At 54.0% G+C, this 21194-nt stretch overlaps 8 protein-coding genes across 8 annotated transcripts; 4 read left to right on the top strand and 4 right to left on the bottom strand.

Moving 5' to 3' along the window:
* Positions 1–262: 262 nt before the first annotated feature.
* On the bottom strand, positions 263–1812 carry BBK36DRAFT_1112642 (tyrosine phosphatase; the record flags this gene model as incomplete). The annotated part of the gene is made up of 3 exons (XM_024889823.1): positions 263–1341; positions 1517–1521; positions 1565–1812. 3 exons carry the CDS (start codon positions 1810–1812, stop codon positions 263–265), a joined length of 1332 nt encoding a protein of 443 aa, XP_024752535.1.
* A 1286-nt stretch (positions 1813–3098) lies between these two features.
* Positions 3099–5585, bottom strand: BBK36DRAFT_1134712 (RCC1/BLIP-II protein). Its single transcript, XM_024892399.1, has 2 exons — positions 5475–5585; positions 3099–5440 (listed from the first exon to the last, which is right to left on the bottom strand). Exon 2 carries the CDS (start codon positions 5423–5425, stop codon positions 3590–3592), a length of 1836 nt encoding a protein of 611 aa, XP_024752534.1. The 5' UTR covers positions 5426–5440; positions 5475–5585; the 3' UTR covers positions 3099–3589.
* A 553-nt stretch (positions 5586–6138) lies between these two features.
* BBK36DRAFT_1139293 (Sec34-domain-containing protein) lies at positions 6139–8648 on the top strand (the record flags this gene model as incomplete). The annotated part of the gene is made up of 5 exons (XM_024893304.1): positions 6139–6264; positions 6319–6626; positions 6677–7016; positions 7070–8011; positions 8067–8648. The coding sequence occupies 5 exons, from the start codon at positions 6139–6141 to the stop codon at positions 8646–8648; spliced, it is 2298 nt and encodes a 765-aa protein (XP_024752533.1).
* Positions 8649–9467: 819 nt separating this feature from the next.
* On the top strand, positions 9468–10676 carry BBK36DRAFT_1112129 (hypothetical protein; the record flags this gene model as incomplete). The annotated part of the gene is made up of 5 exons (XM_024889779.1): positions 9468–9701; positions 9814–9888; positions 9951–9997; positions 10073–10268; positions 10353–10676. 5 exons carry the CDS (start codon positions 9468–9470, stop codon positions 10674–10676), a joined length of 876 nt encoding a protein of 291 aa, XP_024752532.1.
* Positions 10677–10814: 138 nt separating this feature from the next.
* On the bottom strand, positions 10815–12804 carry BBK36DRAFT_1193580 (Arylsulphatase; the record flags this gene model as incomplete). Its single annotated transcript, XM_024896818.1, has 4 exons — positions 10815–11236; positions 11282–12369; positions 12442–12528; positions 12597–12804. 4 exons carry the CDS (start codon positions 12802–12804, stop codon positions 10820–10822), a joined length of 1800 nt encoding a protein of 599 aa, XP_024752531.1. The 3' UTR covers positions 10815–10819.
* A 1208-nt stretch (positions 12805–14012) lies between these two features.
* BBK36DRAFT_1112015 (hypothetical protein) lies at positions 14013–15212 on the top strand (the record flags this gene model as incomplete). The annotated part of the gene is made up of 2 exons (XM_024889767.1): positions 14013–14988; positions 15052–15212. The coding sequence occupies 2 exons, from the start codon at positions 14013–14015 to the stop codon at positions 15210–15212; spliced, it is 1137 nt and encodes a 378-aa protein (XP_024752530.1).
* A 1144-nt stretch (positions 15213–16356) lies between these two features.
* Positions 16357–17440, top strand: BBK36DRAFT_1113281 (mitochondrial carrier; the record flags this gene model as incomplete). The annotated part of the gene is made up of 2 exons (XM_024889891.1): positions 16357–16462; positions 16626–17440. The coding sequence occupies 2 exons, from the start codon at positions 16357–16359 to the stop codon at positions 17438–17440; spliced, it is 921 nt and encodes a 306-aa protein (XP_024752529.1).
* Positions 17441–17794: 354 nt separating this feature from the next.
* Positions 17795–20294, bottom strand: BBK36DRAFT_1112557 (hypothetical protein; the record flags this gene model as incomplete). Its single annotated transcript, XM_024889817.1, has 3 exons — positions 17795–18279; positions 18339–18639; positions 18699–20294. 3 exons carry the CDS (start codon positions 20292–20294, stop codon positions 17795–17797), a joined length of 2382 nt encoding a protein of 793 aa, XP_024752528.1.
* Positions 20295–21194: the final 900 nt, after the last annotated feature.

Genomic DNA, 21194 nt, shown 5'->3' with positions numbered 1-21194 from the left:
GAAAAAAGAGAATAGATGCAGGCATTAAAAGTCATTTCCAAGTCGCGCCAGGCAAAAAAACAACCGCATGAGAGCAATACTGGAGTTACCAACCAAACCCAAGCCCAAGAAATGAGGGAAAAGGAAGAAATGAAGGCGCAAAAAGGCAACATGACGGGGAAATAGAGAACAGCCCCAATCACCCTTTAGACCCTGGCGCTGAGCTCTTACTTCTCAGGACCGCCGCTGTAAAGAGTGAGGCCGCTCTGCCACGGTCAAATCGCTAATTCGTTGCAGGCCGGAAGTTGCCAGTAAAGGGGCTCGCAACCTCGAGTCTCTTAGCCGCTGGTTCAACACTCCTGGCTTCCCCGTCCGTACCACCGTACTTTTCATGCCAGAGCTTCCGCAGCACCTGGTAGATGAATCGGTACTGGATCTCGCCTTGGACCATGCCCCGGCGTTGCTGGCGGAGCGTGTCCACCGTTTGACACACGAGATCAGTGCGCTCCGATGGCATATCGTACCTCGCCAAGGCCCCCGAGTCGAGCTCCCTCATCAGGTGCTCGAGGCAGATAAATGTACCTGTCCGACCTACACCAGCACTGCAGTGAATGACGCGCGGTGCCGAGGGCGCGGTATGCTCCCGGGAAAGCCTCATCAGCTCCAGGAAACTGTCTACATCTTCCGCAGTGGGCACACCAAAATCGGGCCAACGCCTGTAGAGAAAGTGCCAGACAACCCTCGGTTCTTGCTCCCCGTGGACGTGAAGCAGCAGCTTGCGCTTCTCAATCGCGCCACCAGCAAGCTCCTCTACCGAGACAAACGTCAGATCCGCCCTCCAGTTGTCACCCCAGAGATTGTATTCGTTGACGCTCCAGACGGTGTCCTGTCCGCCTGTGGGGATCTCATCGCCCATGGGGAAGTACTGATCACACTTGACCATGTCAAGCTCCACCAGGTTGGTGAGCTGCACGATGACGGCAGGAGAGGGACACTGTTCCGCGATCATGCGCCAGACGTGGTCGAACGATGATACGGTAGGGCCCTGCATGGCAAGGTAGTGTAACGGCGGCTTGTGCGGGTCGGTCGGGGACGTGAGAGAAATGGCAGAGGCGTTGACATAGTCGAACTCGGACTCTGGCACCCGGAGCTTGACCCGGTTATGCGCCCAAGGCCTGATGTTGATGTAGCGATCCATCTTGTCGTGCGTGTCGGCGTGCTTGTACAGGGCCCATCGCGGGTCGCCCAAGTTGTCGTCTCGCATGCCCTGCGCAACCCTGACCCGCTCGGCCCAGGTGAGCTCCTGATATTTGGCGTCGATGTCTGCAGATGGCGCGTGATGGTTAGCGGGGCGAGAACACACTTGTAGCGCCAATGGATATGACGTGCATATGCATCAGGCGTGCATATACAGGCAGCTTATCATGGCGGCCGCCGAGGGAGATATGACGCACCTTGCTGCGACAGCGTCAGGAATGCCGGCAAAACAGGCGGCGGCTGGTTGACGCTCCTACGGCGATCCTGCACAGGCGGCGACTTGTGCTGCGCCGGCTGAGATGCTGGCCGCACAGGCCGTGGCGGCGACTGGATGCCATCCTGCGCCACGACGACGGCCGACGGCGTGGTGGGCGTCAGGTCTGAGGGAGGACTGTCCCGGGCGCGCTTCGACGGGCCTCGCAGGCGCAGGCTCCTGAAGGGCGCCATCTTATGGTGAGTGCGCTGCGGCGAGTCGTTGGGACTCATCTTGTCCGAGGCCACGGAGCCGTTGCGGTCGATGGCCGTCTCGAGCACCGGGGGTTTGGGTTTCCGGCGAAACTTGGGGATCTTATCCATGGCGGCGAGGGGAGAGATCTTGGTCGCCTTGGCGGCTGCCCTTCGCACAGCCGTGGTCAAATCGTCGACTAGACGGCTGAATCGTCCGCTGGCCGTGGCCGTCGCCGTGGTTTCGATCGGTGGGAGGGTTCGTGCGGAGCGACGGGCAGGAGAAGAAGGGAAGGGGAAAATAACGACTAGTACCAGGATATGAATATACCTGATATATGAAAGAAAGAAGAGAAGAGAGAAGGACAAAGGCAACGGGTCGGTCAAGGAGCGCGTGAATGTGGAGAGAAGAAGGTGAAGATGAAGAAGAAGGTGAAGAAGCGGTTGAGAAGGCGAGAAAGAACCGAATCGGAGGGTTAAAGAAGTTGAGAAGAGGAGAAGGCGATGGCAAGACGAGGAATGAGGCAGACGGCAGAAGCTTCCCTGGTCTGGTACCTGAGAGCGCGAGCGAGGGACCCGGTACTGGGTACGGGCCGCAAAGGGCAAACGGTAATGCGGCGGCGAGGTTGCGGGTACTTGGCCCAAGCGGGCGGGAGATGAGATGAATGAAGAGCTGACGTGCTTTAGCAGAGGAGCGGATGCAAGTAATACATGCACTGCACTTTACCTACGGGTATGCGTGCAGGCTGTGCACTTGGTAAGATTGCCTCAGGTACAGAAGGCAAAAAGACCCGAATACGGAGGATAAGGCAGAGAAATGACTGATGTGTGTATCTGCTGTATGTTAATGTATGTACGCACTCTATCTGGTGAGATCCCCTCAACCGTCACTGGCGGCAATAGTCCTGTATTATTGATTGATTGCATGCAGCTAAAAATCCTCAGTTCGGTTCAGCACTTCAGCAGTTCACGCCTACACTCTGCATCTGCCAGTATCCGGTACCCGGCCTCGCCCATCCGCCACAACTGACAGCACCCTGCAGCGGCACGTCTTCAGTGGAGTCTGCCGCCAAGAACCGCGTCAGAATTCCAATTTCAGCACGCGACTCGGGCCCTGGTGCTCCCGGCCCGTGTGCCACGCCAAAGTACTGCATACATCCGCCCACCTCATGTCTTACCACATTGGATCAGAACCCGTCGCCACAGCGCCAGAGCCATGTTCCAGTGTGAATGTGCCAGTACCTGCATGTGAGGCGGCCTTTGCTCACGCACAGCATCCCGGCTATTTTTATCCTCAGTGCAGTCATTTGATTCGCCTCGCTTCGCCTGAGCGCGTCATTCATGTGCTCGCGTCAGCTGAAGCTCGTGTCGCGACCGATCTTTTTCTTCTTCTCTGCATTTGGTGCATGTGCCAGTCGTTGAGGTTCCCGATCGGGTTGTCTGGTGTATACAAAGCACAAGGTAAGGTAATCCTACAAGTTCAAAGATACACCATGGTAGAGATCGATCTTGATATCGTACATACACAAGTGTTGACGCTGTTTCCTCTGATCCTCCTCTGCGTTACCTTTTCCTCCTTTTCCCTTGTGCCCCCTTTTCCATTTCTCTCTCTTCGTTTTCGTTTGTCGTGTCCCTCCACCCGTCATTGTCCGTTTCAGCACCACCCAGCAACGATGATCCGTCGCACACACCATCACCACGCAGCCCATGTGTGAGACATGTGACACACACAACAAACCTACACATCGACGTGCTTCGGTAACAGGTCGGATGTGTGCAGCCAACAACCTTGCATCAGCTGAGCCCTGGCCTATGGTTGCCCGTGGTCCGTTTCAACAGCCCTTTTCACATCGCTCCATAGTTACAGCCTCTCGCCTATCCCCGTTGCCCCCCCTTTTCCCTGCTTCCGTCAAATGGCAGAGTAGACCCCTGTGACAAATCGACCGCACTCGACTTTTTGCTCCAGCGTCGCTTTGCGGCCCTTACCACCTTCTCCTAGCCGTGCAGTCTGTCGAGGCGTGAGGCATAATCGATGCACTTCACCCTCTCTTCCTCGTGCAGCATCCCCTTCGCCCCCATCAAGTGGTCCAATGTAGCTTGGGGCGTTCAAGTTATTCCGCTTGCCCGTCCCCAGCTGGTAATGCTCATTGCCTCCCCAGAAAACGACGTCAGAGCCCCAGTTCGTCTCGTTCTCGGAGGACCGGCCCGACACGGACGTTTGTGTAACGTTGTCCATGACTGCCGCGCTGTGGGTTGTGCCAATGCTCAGGTCCTTGATCTTGATGGGCATCAGCTGGTTGCTTCTCTCGTCAAACTCAGAGAGTCCCGACAGCGCCTTGACCTTTGTTGGCCCAAGGGAGACGTGAGTCCATTTCCCAGTGCCTAGCGAGCCGGTGGTGCCCTGTCCTGCGGCCCAGACGTCGCATGTGCTCCGCGGTAGTCTCCTGGAAGGCGCCGTAGCGCCGGCCTCGGTGCCGCTCGCGTCGGGCATATCGGCCTCGCAGACAAAGAAAGTATTCATTCCGCCAGCGGCAATTGACGAGACTTTCGGGATCAGTCCGCTTTTCGCATACAGCTTATGGACCGGTAAGATTGTAGGCGTAGAGACAGAAGAATCTCCCAGTTGTGCCTCAAAGCCAAGTTGACCGAATGTGTTGTCGCCAAAGGTAAAGATCCGCCCAAGTTTGTCTAGGACAACTGAGTGGTAGTCTCCTGTCGCGATCTTCTTAATGTCAAACCCATTGAGCGACGAGATCTCGTGCGGCTGATCATAGCGTCCCTTGGGGCGTGTCTCCCAAGTGAGGCCCGGGATGCCCATCTGTCCTTTGCTCGGGAAGGATGAGGCACTTGAGGCAGAAGAGAAGACCCGGCCGCTTGATGTGAGCATCAAGCAATGCTCAAGGCCACTGCTGATATCAGTAACGCGCTCACCCCATTTAAGACCCGCTGGAGTCAGGGTCTGGAAGCTGATAGATTCGCTGCCAGATGGAGAGGACCAGAGAGACCACGAGCTCTTGTTCTCCTCCAGCTTCTTGCCGCCTTCCTGGTCATCACGCGAGGCTGGAATGGCATAGACAGAACCGCCGCGGGATAAAGCAATGATTCGGTCCTCTGACACTTGAATCTTGGACAGATCCTTGCCCTTCAGGGTCGTCACAGGTGTGGGATCTGTCTTGGAAAACCCCAAGCCCCATTGCACGAGGTCGCCCTTTTCCGTAATGGCTGCACCAAAATTCTGGGTCAGCTTCAAATCGCGAAGAAGCTGATTGTCGAAGAAGGATATCCTGCGCGGATGCTTAATGTATTTCTCGCTTGAGCTGGGGTCAATGACCTTTCCTGTATTGGAACCCCAAGCGAACACTCCAGGAAGCTCCCAGCTCTTCTTCACTTGGAGGTGCTGGGAGCTGATCAGGTCGCGATTGTCTTCCTTTGAGACGGCCTGCTCGCGAGGCTTTTCAAACTCCAGCTCGGCCTTCTGATATCCTTCCGCCGTCCTTGTCTCGGTCTCCTTGGAAGCTGGGGTGAGCTGATCTCGGAGCCTGGGGTAGTAGTATGCTCCGGCTGCCGCCGCAGCGAAGACGGCGGCAAATCCGACGGCCTTGCCTCCTCGCCGCTTGGGACCTGCCTCTGGCTCTGCCTCGCCGCTGTTGTAACGAACCCATTGACGCTGAGACGCAGCGAGATGCGGTCGGGCTGGGAGGCGAAGCCGGGACGCTCGTCGAAGAGAAGACTGAGAGGCTCTCATGGCTGCGAGTCTCTTATTCCAGCTACTTGTGTTGATTGCCTCGATGTCAAAGGGTCCTACCAGAGATGATCTGACAGCCCCGCTGTGGATTTGACTTGGCCCGCGGATGATTTGCAGCAGACAACCTGGAACTTCAGCCTCAAGCTATGAGGTTGCAGATTGGATGCCATGAGATCATGCACACAAAAAGCAGCTGATGGAGGTCAAGGGTTTAGCGCAGATATCCCTGTACTGAAGCTTTTGGGCGCCTCGATGATGTCAACCGCCTTTACCTGCGCGCTGATTGGCTGGATTGACTTGCGTATCGAATTGAACTGCTCATAGCTGAACTCTCAATCAGTGGCTTAAGGGAGCAGCATCACGATAGTGAGAAAGCCTGGGCTAGTTTTGGAGCACAATAAGATCTAAAGCACACAGTTTTCATGTACAGTATCTGCTCTTCAAACAAATATTGCTACTACAGCTACTATTTGGCAGTCTTCGCTGTTTGTGATCCATCATGCAGTGTCCCCGTGAGGCCGTAGAGTATCAATGCTTAGTCATCACTGACAGCTGAGTCATCTTGAATGGAAGTACTTTACTTTTCTAAAGGCCTACCACCAGATGAGCAAGTACCGTGGGGTGGTAGCTCGATCCCCAAATGAGGCCAAGCAGCAACAACAGCACAGCTCCCTCTTATTCCAACGCCTGCTTCAAGCTCCCTCTGAGCCGCCATGTACGAAGACGGCTGGTACAGCTTCGTGCCGGAGCTTAGCAGCAGCAGCAATGGCAGAAACGAGACTTCTGGCGGCAAGCCTCGAGGCCATCAGCGCAAGGAATCGCTCCTCCAGCAGCCCAACGTGGGTGTCCCGTCTCCTGTCTGAGGCATGTCACAGACGGCTTACTCTGTATAGGACCCAAACCCCATTGCCGAGACGCTTGAGGATGTCCTGGAAGAGCTAGATCATACCAATGACCCTCCCGAGCCCACGTTACCCCGTCGAGCCTCGTCATACTCCGATTTCTACGATGTTGTCAAGGTGGCGCTTCTCAAAGAGTCGCAGCGCAGGCCGCGGCGGAAGGTCGACAGGAGAAGTAGACAATGGGAAGCCTTGACGCTTTTCAAGGAAGGCTCTGAAGCTTCTCAATACCTCCCAAAGGAAGCCGGGCCCACGGAATCGCTAGACGACCGACTGCTAGAGGAAAGCCAGCGAGAGTACTTGTATGGTTCCGAAGCCGCCTACAGCCCGTGCGAAGCTAATTGACGACCAGGCTTTACCGCGACCAATTGAGGATGACTGAGCGCCATCTCGAGGGCCTGGTTGACAATGCCAATGATGCGCTCAAACTGCTCACGACCTTGTCGCAATCATTCCAATCTGTCGAGGCCCAGACGTCGACTTTCCAGGCACAATGCGAAGAGCTCTTGACGGAGCAGCGGCGACTGGAGAAGCTGGCAGACGAGGTGGGGACTGATCTCTACTACTACGGATATCTGGAAAAAGCCACGAGGCGGCTGAACGCTCCGGGCGCCAGTCAATTGGTAGAGGACGACGACTTTGGTGAGATGGTGGAGAACATTGATGCCTGCATCAAGTTCATGACCACTCATGTAGGTGCACCCAATCCCTGAGACGTAACTCTCTCGTTGTTAACAAGCCACAGGAAAACTACCGCGAGCGCGATTCGTATCTAGCGCGATATAGCGCCCTACTCACCAAGGCATTGCATCTTCTGGACCATGCCTTCAACACTCGCCTGGACAAAGTGTCCAGTGACATTGCGCGGCAAATCGCCGCCACCAAGTCAGAATCTGCTCGCCACGCACTTGCCTATGGCAGGTTTGAAGAGATGATGGCGCAGTCTTACTCTCTACTCCCGAATGTCCGGAAGGTAGTCCGCTCGGCTTACCATGTGTACGGCCAGCCAGTAGAGGCCACGACTACAACAGCGACATACGCCAATGTCGTCAACACCATGTTCCGAACATACTTCTCGACCCGTGATCGAGACTTGAAGCCGATGACGCAGCATGATATAGACGAGTATCAGAAAGAGGTCAAAAGCCTGTCGATAGAGACAGCTTCTAGAAACTTTGTGAAACAGCTGTTTGAACGGATATATAGCGAGGACGGCCTTTTTACTAAGATTTTCAGCATAGAGCTCGCTTGGAGCCCTTCTGCCGAGTCAGCCTTCCATGCTGTCAAGCAAATCAGCACGACAATGGTGCACCCCGGCAATCTTGTGCCATTGGCCACCAACTTGCAAGCCGTGCTCCAGAATGCTCAGCTCCAGGAAACATGCAACGTGGTGGGATGGCTAGCTAATGAGTACGCTGTGGCAGATGTCGATGAGGAGGACTCACCGTCGTTCAGAAAGTACAAAGAATACGCCGCCAGGCTGCTTGCAGACCACCTTTGGCCTTTCACGGACGGTTTGTTCGAAGCCGAGATTGTGAGATCCATCGCCAAAGCCCCAACACAAGATGGCCTCCTGAAGATTGGCCCCGTCGTGGGCGGAGTAGCATCTTCGAATGCATATCCCCTAGTCAAGCGCGCCATTGAGCTTCTGGCCATGTTTGATCAGGCAATGCCCAAGGAGAGATCTGTAAGTCCTGGACGATTTGTCAATGTATATCCGCTCAGCCTAACATATCTCGCAGGCCAAGAACAGCCCCGTTGTGTTCAAGATCGTACGAGAGACGATCCAGGTCCTTCAGCGGGCTGAGGCAAGAATCAAATCGCTCAAAACGGACACCGACCCGGATCTATTCATGGTCAAGAATCTGCTCATCCTTAAGAACGAACTGGTATCACTTGAGATTGGCGATATTCGAAGCCAGCCCGCGATGCAGCACTTCGGCCACATCTGGGACACGCTGAGTCCTCAGAATTGGGTAGGATTCTTCACGAGCATCATCAGCGGCAATTTGTGGTCTCGAGGGGCGCCGTCCGTCACAGCCAAGACGCTTACGGTCGAGGACATGAGCGAGCAGCTGGATGAGCTTCTGCGCCAGTCTATTTACGCCTTTACAAAGCGATGGGCTTCCCTGATCAACGACTCCCAGAGCCGGAAACCCGGCGTGAAGCCCATTGCAAAGGTAGAAGCCGAGCTCGAAACTATACTTGACACGGCATTCAGCAATCAGCCTGAAGTCATTTCGAAGCTGAAGGAAGCCATACAGCTCAATGCGCAGGCGCAGAAGGAGGCAAAGGGCCCTGGAGACGGGTCTCGAAGATATTAGCGGAGCAGCGTAACGAAACTTGTCGGCCTCGTGAAGAGACGAAATATAATCTCATGATGATGATTCTCATTGACGATGACCCCCGTGGAAACCTACAGCACCGAAGTGAAGTTGATGTCAACTTGTTAGCCGAGGCTTCTTGGTCAGCTATTGCCAGTCGATAATTATATTACGGAGTTCGGGGTAATCAGGACTCAAGATCGAATCAACGGATCCCCCAGATCAACATCAGCTCTTGGTCATGATTGAACAGCCGTGCTTTTCAATCTACTGAGCGGAAACGGTGCGAAATTATAACCTGCCAAGAAATGATCCTTCACGAGCACTCGGCTCCTCGTAGGCTACCGAGCGTTACGTTTTCTCGTGTAAGTCGCGCGCTGGTCAGCCGCAGTTAGCGGTTGACTTGGGCCCTGCTCAATAAACGAAACTACTATAGTGCTTTTACCGAAGCGAGGCGGGGTAATAGTGCGTTTGGTGACCTTTGCTCCATTGTGGTGAATCGTAAGCCTGGGGAGGCTATCAAAAGTGAACAGATTCGTTCAGATTCACTTGAAACTGCGGCTGGACGACCGACATCCTGGGCGTATTCTGCGGAATTCCGATAACTGTTGACTCAACCAAGAATCTAAACTAAAGTAACCCATTGCATATAAAACACATCTTGACAACCCAATTCTGCACCTTTGGTTCTATCTTCCGAAACAACTACAACACAGCTGCCTTGCCCTCTTATCCAACCGATTCTCATCTCTACAGTGACTATCTGTCTACAGTAACACCCAGCTTTCCACACCACAACACATCCAACTCAAAAAAGCCATGCCCGAAGAAACCAAAAACGTCACATACCGCGGAAACTGCCACTGCGGCGCCTTCGTCTTCGAGACGACGCTCCCCGAGCCGCTCAAGTCCGCCTTCCACTGCGACTGCAGCATCTGCACGAAAAAGGGCTACCTCTGGGTCTTTCCCGGCAAGGGCAACGTGGAGGTTGTCAAGGGCAGCCTAGAGGGGCTGACGGCGTATGTGTTTGGGCCGAAGAAGTTGAAGCATTTGGTATGAATAAAACCTGGGGGTGTCTTTTACCTTGATATTGCAGAGAGATGGTCTTGTTGGTGGTCAGGAGGCTTGATTTGCTTATTCGTTCTGGGGGTGGGTGTTTATGTAGTTTTGTCCAAAGTGTGCTACTCCTGTGGCGGGCTCTTCGGAGGATGAGGAGGCGGATTTGCAGCTTGCTCTGAATGTAAGTCCTTGCCCGCTCCTGTTCTTGAAACTCTAGGAGATAAAACTAACAAGAGTTGACAGGCCCATTCGTTTCAAAACTTGGTCACCTGGGACCTAGAGAGAGTCCCGTATGAATTCCACCTTTGGCATATTACCATCATCCTGTATGGGTGGCTATTCCATTACTGATCGCAGATTGGCAGATATGATGGCGCTTCCCGAGGAGAACCCTACAAGCCCCCAGTCCACAAAGGAGCCCTGCCTACGCCCGACGCCGACGACGAGCGCGTCTACACGGGCAGTTGCCATTGCGGCGCAGTCACCGTCGCCACGGCGAGCAAGCCGCTCGACGAGACCTTCGAGGGGGCCATAGAATGCAACTGCAGCAGCTGCGAGCGTGTAAGTAGCATCCAACCATCCACTATCAGCCCTCTTCCAACATGCAGCACATAGATACTGATATTTGACGGCAACGCTGCATAGACCGCCGCCATCTGGACATACCACCCTAACAAAGCCGTCATCCTCGCCGGCGATGAGGCCAACATCGGTCGGTACCAGTTCAGCAGACGCATGCTGTCCAAGGTGTTCTGCAAGACCTGCGGCGTCATTCTGTTGAACCAGTTCAACGAGCTGACAGAGGAGGAGGTCGAGGCATTGCCGGAGCGGCTGCGGGGGTTTTACGACGGACAGCGCGAGTTTACGGGGGTGAATGCGAGGGTGCTGCATGGGGTGGATGTGGGAAAGTTGAATACGAGAAAGGTGGATGGGTTCAATAAGATTCCGGGGGATTATGTGAATCCTTGATTTAGTTAAGTTGAGAGCGTTGATTTGGCCGTGTCCTAAGATAATGTTAGGAACTAGAGGGGAGACGAAGAGTCACGGTGTGACAAGCAGCGTTGCCTTGAATATGTATCTTGTGGTATCCATCAATCTTAAATCGATTAATCTTATTCCCAGAGACTCCAGTTGGGATTAACCAAAGGCTGCTGCTTCAGCGGATCGTACATCTCGTCACCAGGACCGTAATCCCCTATAGCTTCATATGTAGAGAAAGCTTGAGGCCCTTCCGACTCAAGAATGTATCCGCTTTCACAACTGGTGAAGCTCACTTTCACCTGACTTCTATAGAACTCATCGTACTCGGTAGAGAGCGCATCATGGAGGTTTTGGACGTCCCCAGACGGATGAAGGCTTTTCCAGGGATGAATGCAAGTCTGCTGCTTGCAGGACTTGAGGACCATCATTAAGGCGTCCAGTCGGTCGACGACTTTTTCAAGGGGCCACTGTTCACCGCCGATGGTAACAGCTGCATCAACCAGACTCTTTCCGGGGGAAAGGAGATTGTGTACTTGTCCTGGGTCCGCCTGTCGTCACTCGGGGTCAGCTCATATCCTTTCTTTCTCTTCAACTTGCGTGTGCCTTGCCTTCATGTCATAAAGCTCCTTTTCGTTGCTGCACCAAACAGAATAGTAAAACCCATAATCTTCCGCCTCGATGCGAAGCCCCTTGTACGTGTTGTTGGGATAGATGGGCGGGCCGTCCTTCCTCCCAAAGATGCTCTCTGCAAGCCCCAATCCCCAAAATTCAACGGCAGCATGCTCCGAACGAGCCCCAGTGGCAGTTCCAAAGATATCAATAGGTGAGCCGTCAAAGTTTTTGTCGTCGATTTCGAGGCCGGCTATTTGCAAGATGGTAGGGGCGAGATCAGCGTGCGAAGAAGGAACGCGAGTGATTCTCTGGCTAGGAACTCCAGGACCACGGACAATAAGGGGGACGTTGATATCTGTCTCAAAACCGCACATTTTGCCCGGGTGCAATCGATGTTGGCCAATGTGATAGCCGTTATCAGAGGTGTAAAAGATGAAGGTATTCTCCAGCGCGCCCGCCTTGTCGAGGCGATCGACGACGGACTCGACGATTTCGTCTACTGCCTGGAGTGACCGGAGGCGCAACCTCTGGTACTCGTCATTGTAGTCAACTTCCTCATCATCCTGCTTAGGGAGCTTTGATACCCAGTTGACGCCACTTGGAGAGTCGGGGTTGAAGTTGGGCGTCCGAGGGATTTTATACTCCGGAAAGAGGCCTTGATGCCGCTCTGCAATTTGCGGGGGATCGAAAGCTCCCAGCGAGCCTTCTCCCACAACAGAATGAGGGGCGATTGGCGCAAGGGTGATGAAGAAGGGAGAATTTTCATCCTGGAGCGCATGTTGAAGGAACTCTTGGGCACTTTCAGCCACGATATCAGTCGAGTACTTGCCAACGGGGTTGGTTGGCGGCGCCCCGTTTATCGTGGTGCTGACGTTGTAGTACTGATATGTGAACGGGTCGAGGAAGAAGTTTGACTGAGAGTATCCACTAACTGGAGGCGAGTCGTAGTTGTCGACGGTATGGGAGTTGAAGAGCTTGCCGACGTAGTAAGTGTTGTAGCCGGATTGCTGCAGCCAGAGAGCAAGGTGGTGGTCATTGTATCCATTCTGGACAAACTTGGGGTATCCTCCTGTTTCAGATCAGCTACCGGGAGCCCAGCTCATCACGCATAGAGCTTGAATAAAGACAACTGAAAACTCACCGTAAGGGGGTCTCACGTTGGTGACATTGGTGTTATGAGCGAGCTGCCCAGTCCAGAGGGTGACACGCGCGGGACAGCATAGAGCGGCTAAAGGAAACAAGACAATTGTCAGTGTCTGATCGGGCATGCTCATGATGAATACCGGTGGAACACACTGGAACAATAGTGCTTCTCAAATGTGGTGCCTTGGTGGATTAGATGTTTTTGCACTGATGGCATATAGTCTAAGGATCCCATGTGATTGTCTTGGTCGTCTGTCAAGATGAAGATGATGTTTGGACGATTTGGGGCTGCATCCGCCCGGGCAATTGCAGAAAGCAGCCATGATGATGCAAAGATCGCGCGAGTGAGTTTGAGAACCATTCTCGGTTGCTGAATCGATCAACCTATCATGAAAGGGTCGAAGATTGCTGATGGCGTACCGAGTCGAGGTACGTCTTGGTATCAGTCATGAACCGCACGTCTTGAGATGGCAGGCCAGCTGCGTTTTTTATGTACTGATTGCGGTCAACGGAAGATCCACAAGCCTCCAGTTCAGACAAACCCTTTTCTCCGACTATATTCGACGATCACCAACTGCTGGGATGCAGAGAGCAGCTCAAAGTTGCGCCATGGCTGGGTCGCATGCCGTGCTCGCCTCTTCGCTGAATGAACTGTCGAGCGCCTACCCGGGAATCTGAAGGTCCCTCGTCTATCTTTGTTCTGAGCTCCTGTTTTCGACGTTTCCAAGTCTTCTACTGCTCTAGATCAAACGCAATGTGTCTGTTTATATAGACATTGTTTCCATAGCTCTACTAGGTAGCAGCAAGCAATTGTCTGGCAGGTAAGCAATATGCTTACCACAGCTTGTGACGCAAGCCGATGCAGCACCATAGTAAAGAACTATCCAATAACTGACATGACAGGCGTTAGCTCGTCCCGCCTGCCGGTTCGTCTGCCGGTTGTTCTGCGCTACACAGCGCTCACGGGTTGATTGAAGATGAGATTCCGAGACGGCAGATGCTTCGGAATCCTTTTGCACCGGCCCCATTGCGAACGAGTGGATTTATCACCGTATACAAGCGCCGTCTTTGAGATTGGTCAGAGCGGTTGCAGACAAGTTGAAGATGCCGTGGGTTTTGACGATTTCATAAATTCATGTCTCGCATGCTTCTCTTGACTTGGAAGTCGTGCATAAAGTTCAATTACGTCCCCGCACTTTGTTTTGGGACCAAGGACTGTAGTATGATGTATTGGCGAGTCTCTTCTCCCGGACTTCGACGTCTGTCGGCCTCCCGCATGCGGAGTCGGGAGAGGGGAAGGATAAAGCAAAGATTGTGCCTTGAGTAAGACATTCTAGGTACGTCCGGTCAGTAACACAGATGACTCAGTACATGAATCTACGCGTCTGGCGGAAATTTACCTGTAAGGCCGGAACGGCGTCTGCGCGTTTGTCTCTTCCCCTCCCATTTTCATATCCGGCATTGCAGCAGACTCGGGTTCTTTCAAAATCTTCGGGATTTCGGTTGACATTGGTGTCAATTTGTCGCACAAGACAGGATTTCTCTTCCTTTCTTGTTCCTTCAGAGATCATGGAATACGAAATTGACCAGGAGAGCCTTGATCTGATTATTGAGCTCCAATTGCAGGATGCTCAAAATCTCATCAAGGGCAAGTATCGCGAAGGCGAAGCTCCCGACTTCGAGCTGGCGCTTGAGTACTTCAATGAGGAGCTCGAATCCCTTCACACCTTGCTTCATGACCGAGCCATGACTCGCAGTGTGGCTCGTGCAGTAGTCAGTGATGCCGACATCATCAGACAGCTCGTCAGCTTAGAGGAGCAAGAAGCTCGCGACAGGGAGCTTGCGCTGAACGGCTTCAATGCGGATGGCGTCCATGAGGATGAGTTCCCTCAACGTCGGGAGTCGATTGAGATGGATCCTCTGGAGCAAATCATGTCCGATGAGATGACGGATAAGCTTATTGTCTTGTTCAATGGCGGCGACGAGCCCTCGTCTGTTGCTGAGTCGTCCAAAAGGGGCAGCCAGGCACGACCCTCAGCCAAAACCGGGCAGCGGCGTCGCTGTATTGTCTGTAGCGAAGAATTCCCATTCGTGGATACGCTGCGATGCCCTTGCTCTCATGACTATTGTCGAGGATGTCTCTCAGACTACATTAGCAGAGCAGTTGAGGACGAGTCTATATTCCCCCCTCGATGCTGCGGCCAGCCTATCCCAATCGACGGCGTCAATCGGATTTTCATACCGGCACACTTGATCGGCAAGTATCGAGCCAAGGAGCTCGAGTTCAATTCAGAAAACAGAACGTACTGCCACATTCCAACTTGCTCGGCATTTATTCCCTCGCAGTTCATCAAAGACGAAGTGGCCACATGCATCAAATGCCGGAGCAAGACGTGTGTGATTTGCAAAGACGCAACGCATGCAGGAGACTGTCCCAAAGATACAGCAACGGCCAACGTTCTCCGGGTCGCAGCAGATAACGGCTGGAAAAGGTGCTACAGTTGTCGTCGAGTTGTGTCGCTGTCGCACGGGTGTAATCACATATGTGAGTTCTTTCCTCCTCTGTTCCACCAGCATTAGTCTGGGCTTGTCGCTAAACCTCTCATAGATTGTCACTGCAAAGCTCAGTTCTGTTACACGTGTGGGAAAAAATGGAAAACGTGTGGTTGCGAGCTGTGGAGTGAGGATATGCTGGTTGCTCGAAATGCTGCTGGGCACCGAGCTGTGGCCGCAGCTCCTCGGCCTGCACATCAGGGCTGGGGACTTTGATGAAGCCTACACCCTGACGGATTCCGTGAGATCATGGCCCTTACAGTATTGGAAACGAAACCATGGATATTGGTACAAGATGCTGGTTTAGGACACTTGGGGAGACTGTCGACTTACCGATTATCTGAAGGCGAGAGGCAATGTGGTGTCATGTCGGGATATCAGTTCTAGGCTGGTATATGCCGTTCAGATCGCCTTGCGTGAAGGGCAATAGTGTCAGTTTGACCGGGAGATGCTCGAGAATATATCATCGTGCGGCCTGACCTCTTATGAGTTTGTAGGTCATTCGAACTACCACTATAAGTCCGGAGTCAGTTCAAGCCATGAAGTAAGGTAGCTTGCTTGATGGCACGAATCACACAGAAGCATTCTTGGACACAGACTATGCTGAGACCTCACGACTTCCTGCGTCGTCAGTCATTGGGGCTCTCTCGGGCTTCGAGTATTGTGATGTGATTGGGCGTGTCGGCAAACTCACAGGCGCTTCTCTCTTGTGGTATATTGTGCGGAGGAAAGCGAAGTGTAGAGGTCAAGAAGGCAAAAGACAATCGACCTTGGTGGTTGGTGGTTTCCTCCTGTTCTCTTCCTCCTCATGCGAGAGAAGGAGCGACTTATCATCGCCAATGGAAGTCTACAGTACTACGAATTGAACCCGAATGCATCCAAATGCAAACGCATCTACAAAAGTGCGAATACTACTTATCAATTAAATCATCGCACATCAATCTGCATCTTCGATATCGCAGAGTTGAAGCACTCATCATCGTTTGCGTCTCCTTTGTAGACCTGGAATTGAGAGAACCCCAAGTTCCCCATACGGGGAGAGTATCCACCCAATTCGTGGGGGATGCATCAAACGAAAGATTCATATCCTTGTATCCGGGCGGTCAGACCCTATCTCTTCGTCTTATCAAATCACGACATCTTCGATATCGGACGGGTCATCGGGGTCCGACCCGACTTTCTGACCGTCGCTCTCTGTCCGCTTCTTCTTTCTTTCTTATTTCCTCTTGTTCTCCTCTTGTAGCAGCAAAGGACGTGTTTTGATTTGCTCTGGTCTCGGTATACCCTCGAATCCCCTCTCTACTTTCTCGTCGAGCCTCAATTCCGTTATCGGTCCCGGCCGTGGGGCCCCGAAGCAGAGATGGTTTCCGCAGAGTCAGAGTTTGAGCACCCCCAAGGCGGCGCGCTGCAGACGGCAAAGGATCTCTTCTCCGGAGCTGTTGGAGGAATTGCCCAAGTTCTGATCGGTATGTTTTGACACTCTTCCCAACCCGATTCTCTTACCTTTCTCCCGCAGGTACTCAAAGAGGCGCAATTGGCGACGGTCCGGCGCGCTTTGTCGCGGCTCACCAGAACCTCAACCTCCCCAAATGTCTTATACGATAGAAGACTGACCAGCAATCCCTCCAGGCCAGCCCTTCGACATTGTCAAAGTCCGCCTGCAGACGTCGAACCAATACTCGGGCGCCGTCGAAGCCGCCGCCTCCATATACAAGAATGAGGGCGCCCTGGCCTTTTACAAGGGCACGCTGACGCCCCTCATCGGCATCGGCGCCTGCGTCTCCGTGCAGTTCGGCGCCTTCCACGCCGCGCGGCGGTGGCTCGAGGCTCGCAATGCCAGCCGGGGCCAGGCCTCTTCGGACCTGACCTACGGGCAATACTTCGCGGCCGGCGCCTTCGCCGGCGTCGCCAACGCGCCGCTGTCGGGCCCCATCGAGCACATCCGCATCCGCCTGCAGAGCCAGCCGCACGGCGAGGGCCGGCTGTACAACGGGCCCCTGGATTGCATCCGCAAGGTCAGCGCCCAGAGCGGCGGCGCCCTGCGCGGGCTGTACCGCGGCGAGGTCGTGACCGTCTGGCGCGAGGCCTTTGCCTACGGCGCCTGGTTCACCGCCTTCGAGTACCTCATGAACGCCGACGCCGCGCGCAACGGCATCGACCGCAAGGAGATCCCGAGCTACAAGATCGCCCTCTACGGCGGCCTCGCCGGCGAGGCCCTCTGGCTCGCCAGCTACCCCTTCGACGTCGTCAAGAGCAAGATGCAGACCGACGGCTTCGGCGCCCAGCAAAAGTACCCGAGCATGCGCGCCTGCTTCGCCGCCACCTGGCGCGCCGACGGCGCCAGGGGCTTCTGGAAGGGCATTGGGCCGACGCTGCTGAGGGCCATGCCCGTGAGCGCGGGCACGTTTGCCGTGGTGGAGATGACCATGAGGGCTATCAACTAAGAGGGAATGACGAGAGAGGTGATTCAAGGTTATGGAGATTCAGAGATGCAGCCTTTCTTTCCTTGGTACTTTGAAGGAGGGGGGCGTTAAGGGTTCAACAAAAGATAAAAGTCAATCGGTTTCTGATGAGCGTTTCTGCGGCAAGCAAAATCTGATAGAGACAGGATTCAAGGACAATAGCCGGCTTGGTAGGGTTCTAGATATAGGTAGTGTAGACGGTCGGATGGGTTCATCATGTGCGCTGTGAACATCTCGAGCATTCAACATGGAATTTAATGATACGATCTCGTTATACGTTATTCCAACAACTTATGTATGATGTTCATGTTGATGAACTACGTTTCTGCGTTTCCGTTACCACCCGACATTCTCATTATTCTCCACCCGCTTCTGCAGGATCTGCCTTGCATTCAGGGGCGTCAGAGCCACAAGCTCCAGCTCCTCAAGAACCCTCCGCGCCTCATCATTGTCCTTGAACGCTCGATCGCTCGCCTGCTTGAGCGTCATACCTTCACCCTCTGCCGTAGCAGGCAAGTTCAGCAGGACCAGCCCCTCGCGGAGAGCTTCCAGCGCTGCCGAGCCGTTGGGGATGAAGCGGTCCACGAGCGAAAAGATGGACGCGCAGTCGTGCGCAAACTGCGCCGCGCCGAGCGTGGTAAAGGTTTGGCGGGTGAGGACGCTGTGCCAGAGCAGGTCCTGCAGCTTATCGAGCGCATCCCTCCAGACACGGCGGTAAGACGCAGCTGACAGCGCTCTGGCCAAGAATTCCAAATTCCTCTTGAGCACGCTCAGTGGCTCATCTAGCTCTGGCGTGATAGACAAAGCCGAAGAGTCATCTGCTAGGACTCACGTTAGCAGAAGCTTTCATGGCATTCTAGGAGGCGAATAAAGCTCCTACCTGGAGTTGCGCTTTCGCCGACTGTGGTCCATTGAACATTGTGAGTGTAGGCGCGCAGCGCTTTGGAGTGTGACTCGACCAATGCGCCCACGAGCAGGTCTTCGCCCGCCTTGCGACGGTTGGTGTATGCCGCAATGGTCTCGTCAAAGATGGCACCATTCTCGTCGCCCTCGTCGACTGCGGCGACGGTGCGTTCCTTGAGATCGTCGCCGGCCCCGACTACGCTGGCGATGGCCGAGGTTTGCGGTCTCAGTCGCCGGGATTCACGCCTATGCAGCTGATCCCACAGAATGACAAAGAACTATGGCCTTCGTCAGCATTTTCTTTTTTCCTATGCCTCAGTGCTTTTGATTCACTCACCTCTTCATCTCCCCATTCAGTCAACGTGGTGGCAATGTGATCAGCACTACCAATCACCTTGCACAGGGTCTCCAGAGCCCCAGTGCCTTCCAAAGCGGCCAGCTGCTCTTTCGTGACGCCGTGAATGGTCCGGCCTAGTGTAGACGTAAGAGCCTGGTACGCCTCTAGCGAGCTTCGAAGCCGATCATGGTATGCGTCAAGTATATCCAACTGGATGTCCGTCAGGAACTTGAGCTTCTGCTTGACCTTGCGGAGACGCTCATATTTGGTCGTCACCACGCGCAACAGGTCGGTGATTTGCACAGCCGCAAATGTGGGCTTCATCTTGCCCGGAAGTGAATAGTCATAGTCGATTTTGCGTGCATCTCGGGATTCCATAATCACTTCGAACCTCTCCAGCGCAAAGCTTCTCTCGGCCTGGAACCACACCTCAAAGTACCTGTCCAGAACGCTTTCGGATAACCCTGGCCAGCCGTTCTCCGGATCCCCCCCGTCATAGTTGAATCTCGAGCGGATAGTTTCGTCCAGAGTCATGAGTTGCGAGATGAAGCTGCTCAAGAATCCGGGATTCGCGCTCGTTTCTAACAGTACCGCATCGACCTTCTCCCGAACAACAGGCAGCACTGCCGTGATGAGGGCGCATGCAGGATCGGCATAAACGGTCTTGTCGGCTACCGGTGTCTCGCGAAACTTGGATGCCAAGAGATAGCCCAGATTGTCGCGAAAGAAGTCCTCCCACTTTTCCAAAGTCGTCAGAAGCCAGGGGAAGCAATGAGTCCCGACCGACTGAGGGCTGCTGGTCGGCTTGTCGCTAAGAAAGTGGAAGCGAAACTCGGCAACGAACATTTTCGCCATGACCTCGAATGGCAAGAGAGCCACGACATCTGTGCTGTGGACGATCTCTGGCATTTGCAGGTCGAGCAGCTTCTCGATGCACGCCAGCCACTCTTCGTCCATCTCCGACTGAGGATCGACCTTGGGCCAGTGTTTCTTGTTGAGCACGGTTTCCAGTTCTGCAGACATGATTTGCTTCATTTCGGTCCAGAGGTTCTTGGTCATCTTGTCGACATGGTCCACCAAGTGAAGCTCGTCGTTTCCGGGCAGAGACCTCAGCCTAATCACCAGCTCTCTCAGCTGCGCATACGGTTCGAGCGCCTGCTTGGGGCTGTTGGGCAGATGAGACCGAGCCTCCTTTCGCAGCCTCTCGGCGTCTTGAAGCAGCATGAAGTATTTTTGGGCCAGCTGGACATTTTGTAGCTGCTTCATTGGCTTCTGCAGTCGCTCAATCGCTTCGCTCGGCGCATCTGATGCAGCAGCTATCTGGACTCGCCTGTCGATGCTCTCCTGCAGATCGTTGAACTCAAAGATGCGTGTCTGCAGCTCAGCCTGGCGCTCCTCGGCGATGCGCCGCGCCTCGTCCAGCTGTTTGATGGCATCGTCGAGCTGCGACTGGAGCTGGTTCCGCTGCAATTCGACATTGTTGAGCAGCTCGTCGAGATTTTCTAGATCGGCAGTGGACTGGAGCTTGTCCTCGAGGTAATCTTCGACGCGAGTATCAAGGGAGACGCCATTGGCGACTGCGGACATGGAGGTCATTTTTGTACGTGGGCATTCCAAGCTGCGATGAAGCTGCAGGTTAGTAGTATGACGATGCGCGATGCAAGCGGTTGGAGACGGCTGGCCAAGATGGATGCTTATTGGCGGGCGATTGTTTATCGATATGCGTCTACCGGGGAGTCCCGAGATCGCACGACATGCTTGGCTTAGTATTAATGACTTGACCTTGGGTGAATCTCGCGGTGGTTGTGTCTTTATTGTTGGTTCAATGCAACCCTTTGCAGTATTGGAAGTCATCATGGCATCTGGTATATAGTCTGTCTTGACGGTATGGCTGTGGCAATCGTGGAACAAGCAAGACAGCAGGCTACATGTAGCGTCGACAGATGCAAACGCAGGGGTACATAAACCGCCAAGCTGACCCGATACAACACGGACATGCAGTGCTTACGCGGAACTGCTGTGAACGGCGGTCTCCACGGCGCAAGGCATGTCTGCATGAAAAGGGGCATGCGACTCCAAGGAACTCCCATAGAGACAAGTGATCTGTTTGCACGAAGCTGTATATAAGAACACTCTTGGGTGAACCTGATGAACACGAGCTTTGCCGAGGCATTTCTCAGTACTCGGTGCAGTTGAAAACCATTTTCCCATGTTGGTGCGTGCAAAGAGGATTGCTATATATAGCCCTTCTCTCCTCTAACTTCAACAGGTAACCATCATAGGGCAACATGTCTTCAATTCAATGTTTACCGCTTACACGCAACACTAAACCCTTGTTGGGGCGGTCAGTACCTAGGGCTGCGCCTCTCTCATCGTCCGTGTCCGTGTAGTAGTACTCGTAAGAACCGCGTACGCACCACGCCGGGATTCTCGTACGGAGCGTGAGCGTGACAACAAGCTGGAAGCTGCCAATTAATGCCTGACACGACCCTAGGG

The sequence above is a fragment of the Trichoderma citrinoviride genome (genome assembly GCF_003025115.1).
Source record: "Trichoderma citrinoviride strain TUCIM 6016 unplaced genomic scaffold BBK36scaffold_3, whole genome shotgun sequence".
In the NCBI taxonomy this organism is placed as follows: domain Eukaryota; kingdom Fungi; phylum Ascomycota; class Sordariomycetes; order Hypocreales; family Hypocreaceae; genus Trichoderma; species Trichoderma citrinoviride.
Note: the sequence above shows the minus strand (reverse complement) of the source record. Positions and strands in the feature narration are given on the sequence as shown.

What these genes read in the sequence shown, in the direction of transcription:
- BBK36DRAFT_1134712 (XM_024892399.1), bottom strand. Translation starts at nt 5,425, where the DNA reads ATGAGAGCCTCTCAGTCTTCTCTTCGACGAGCGTCCCGGCTTCGCCTC.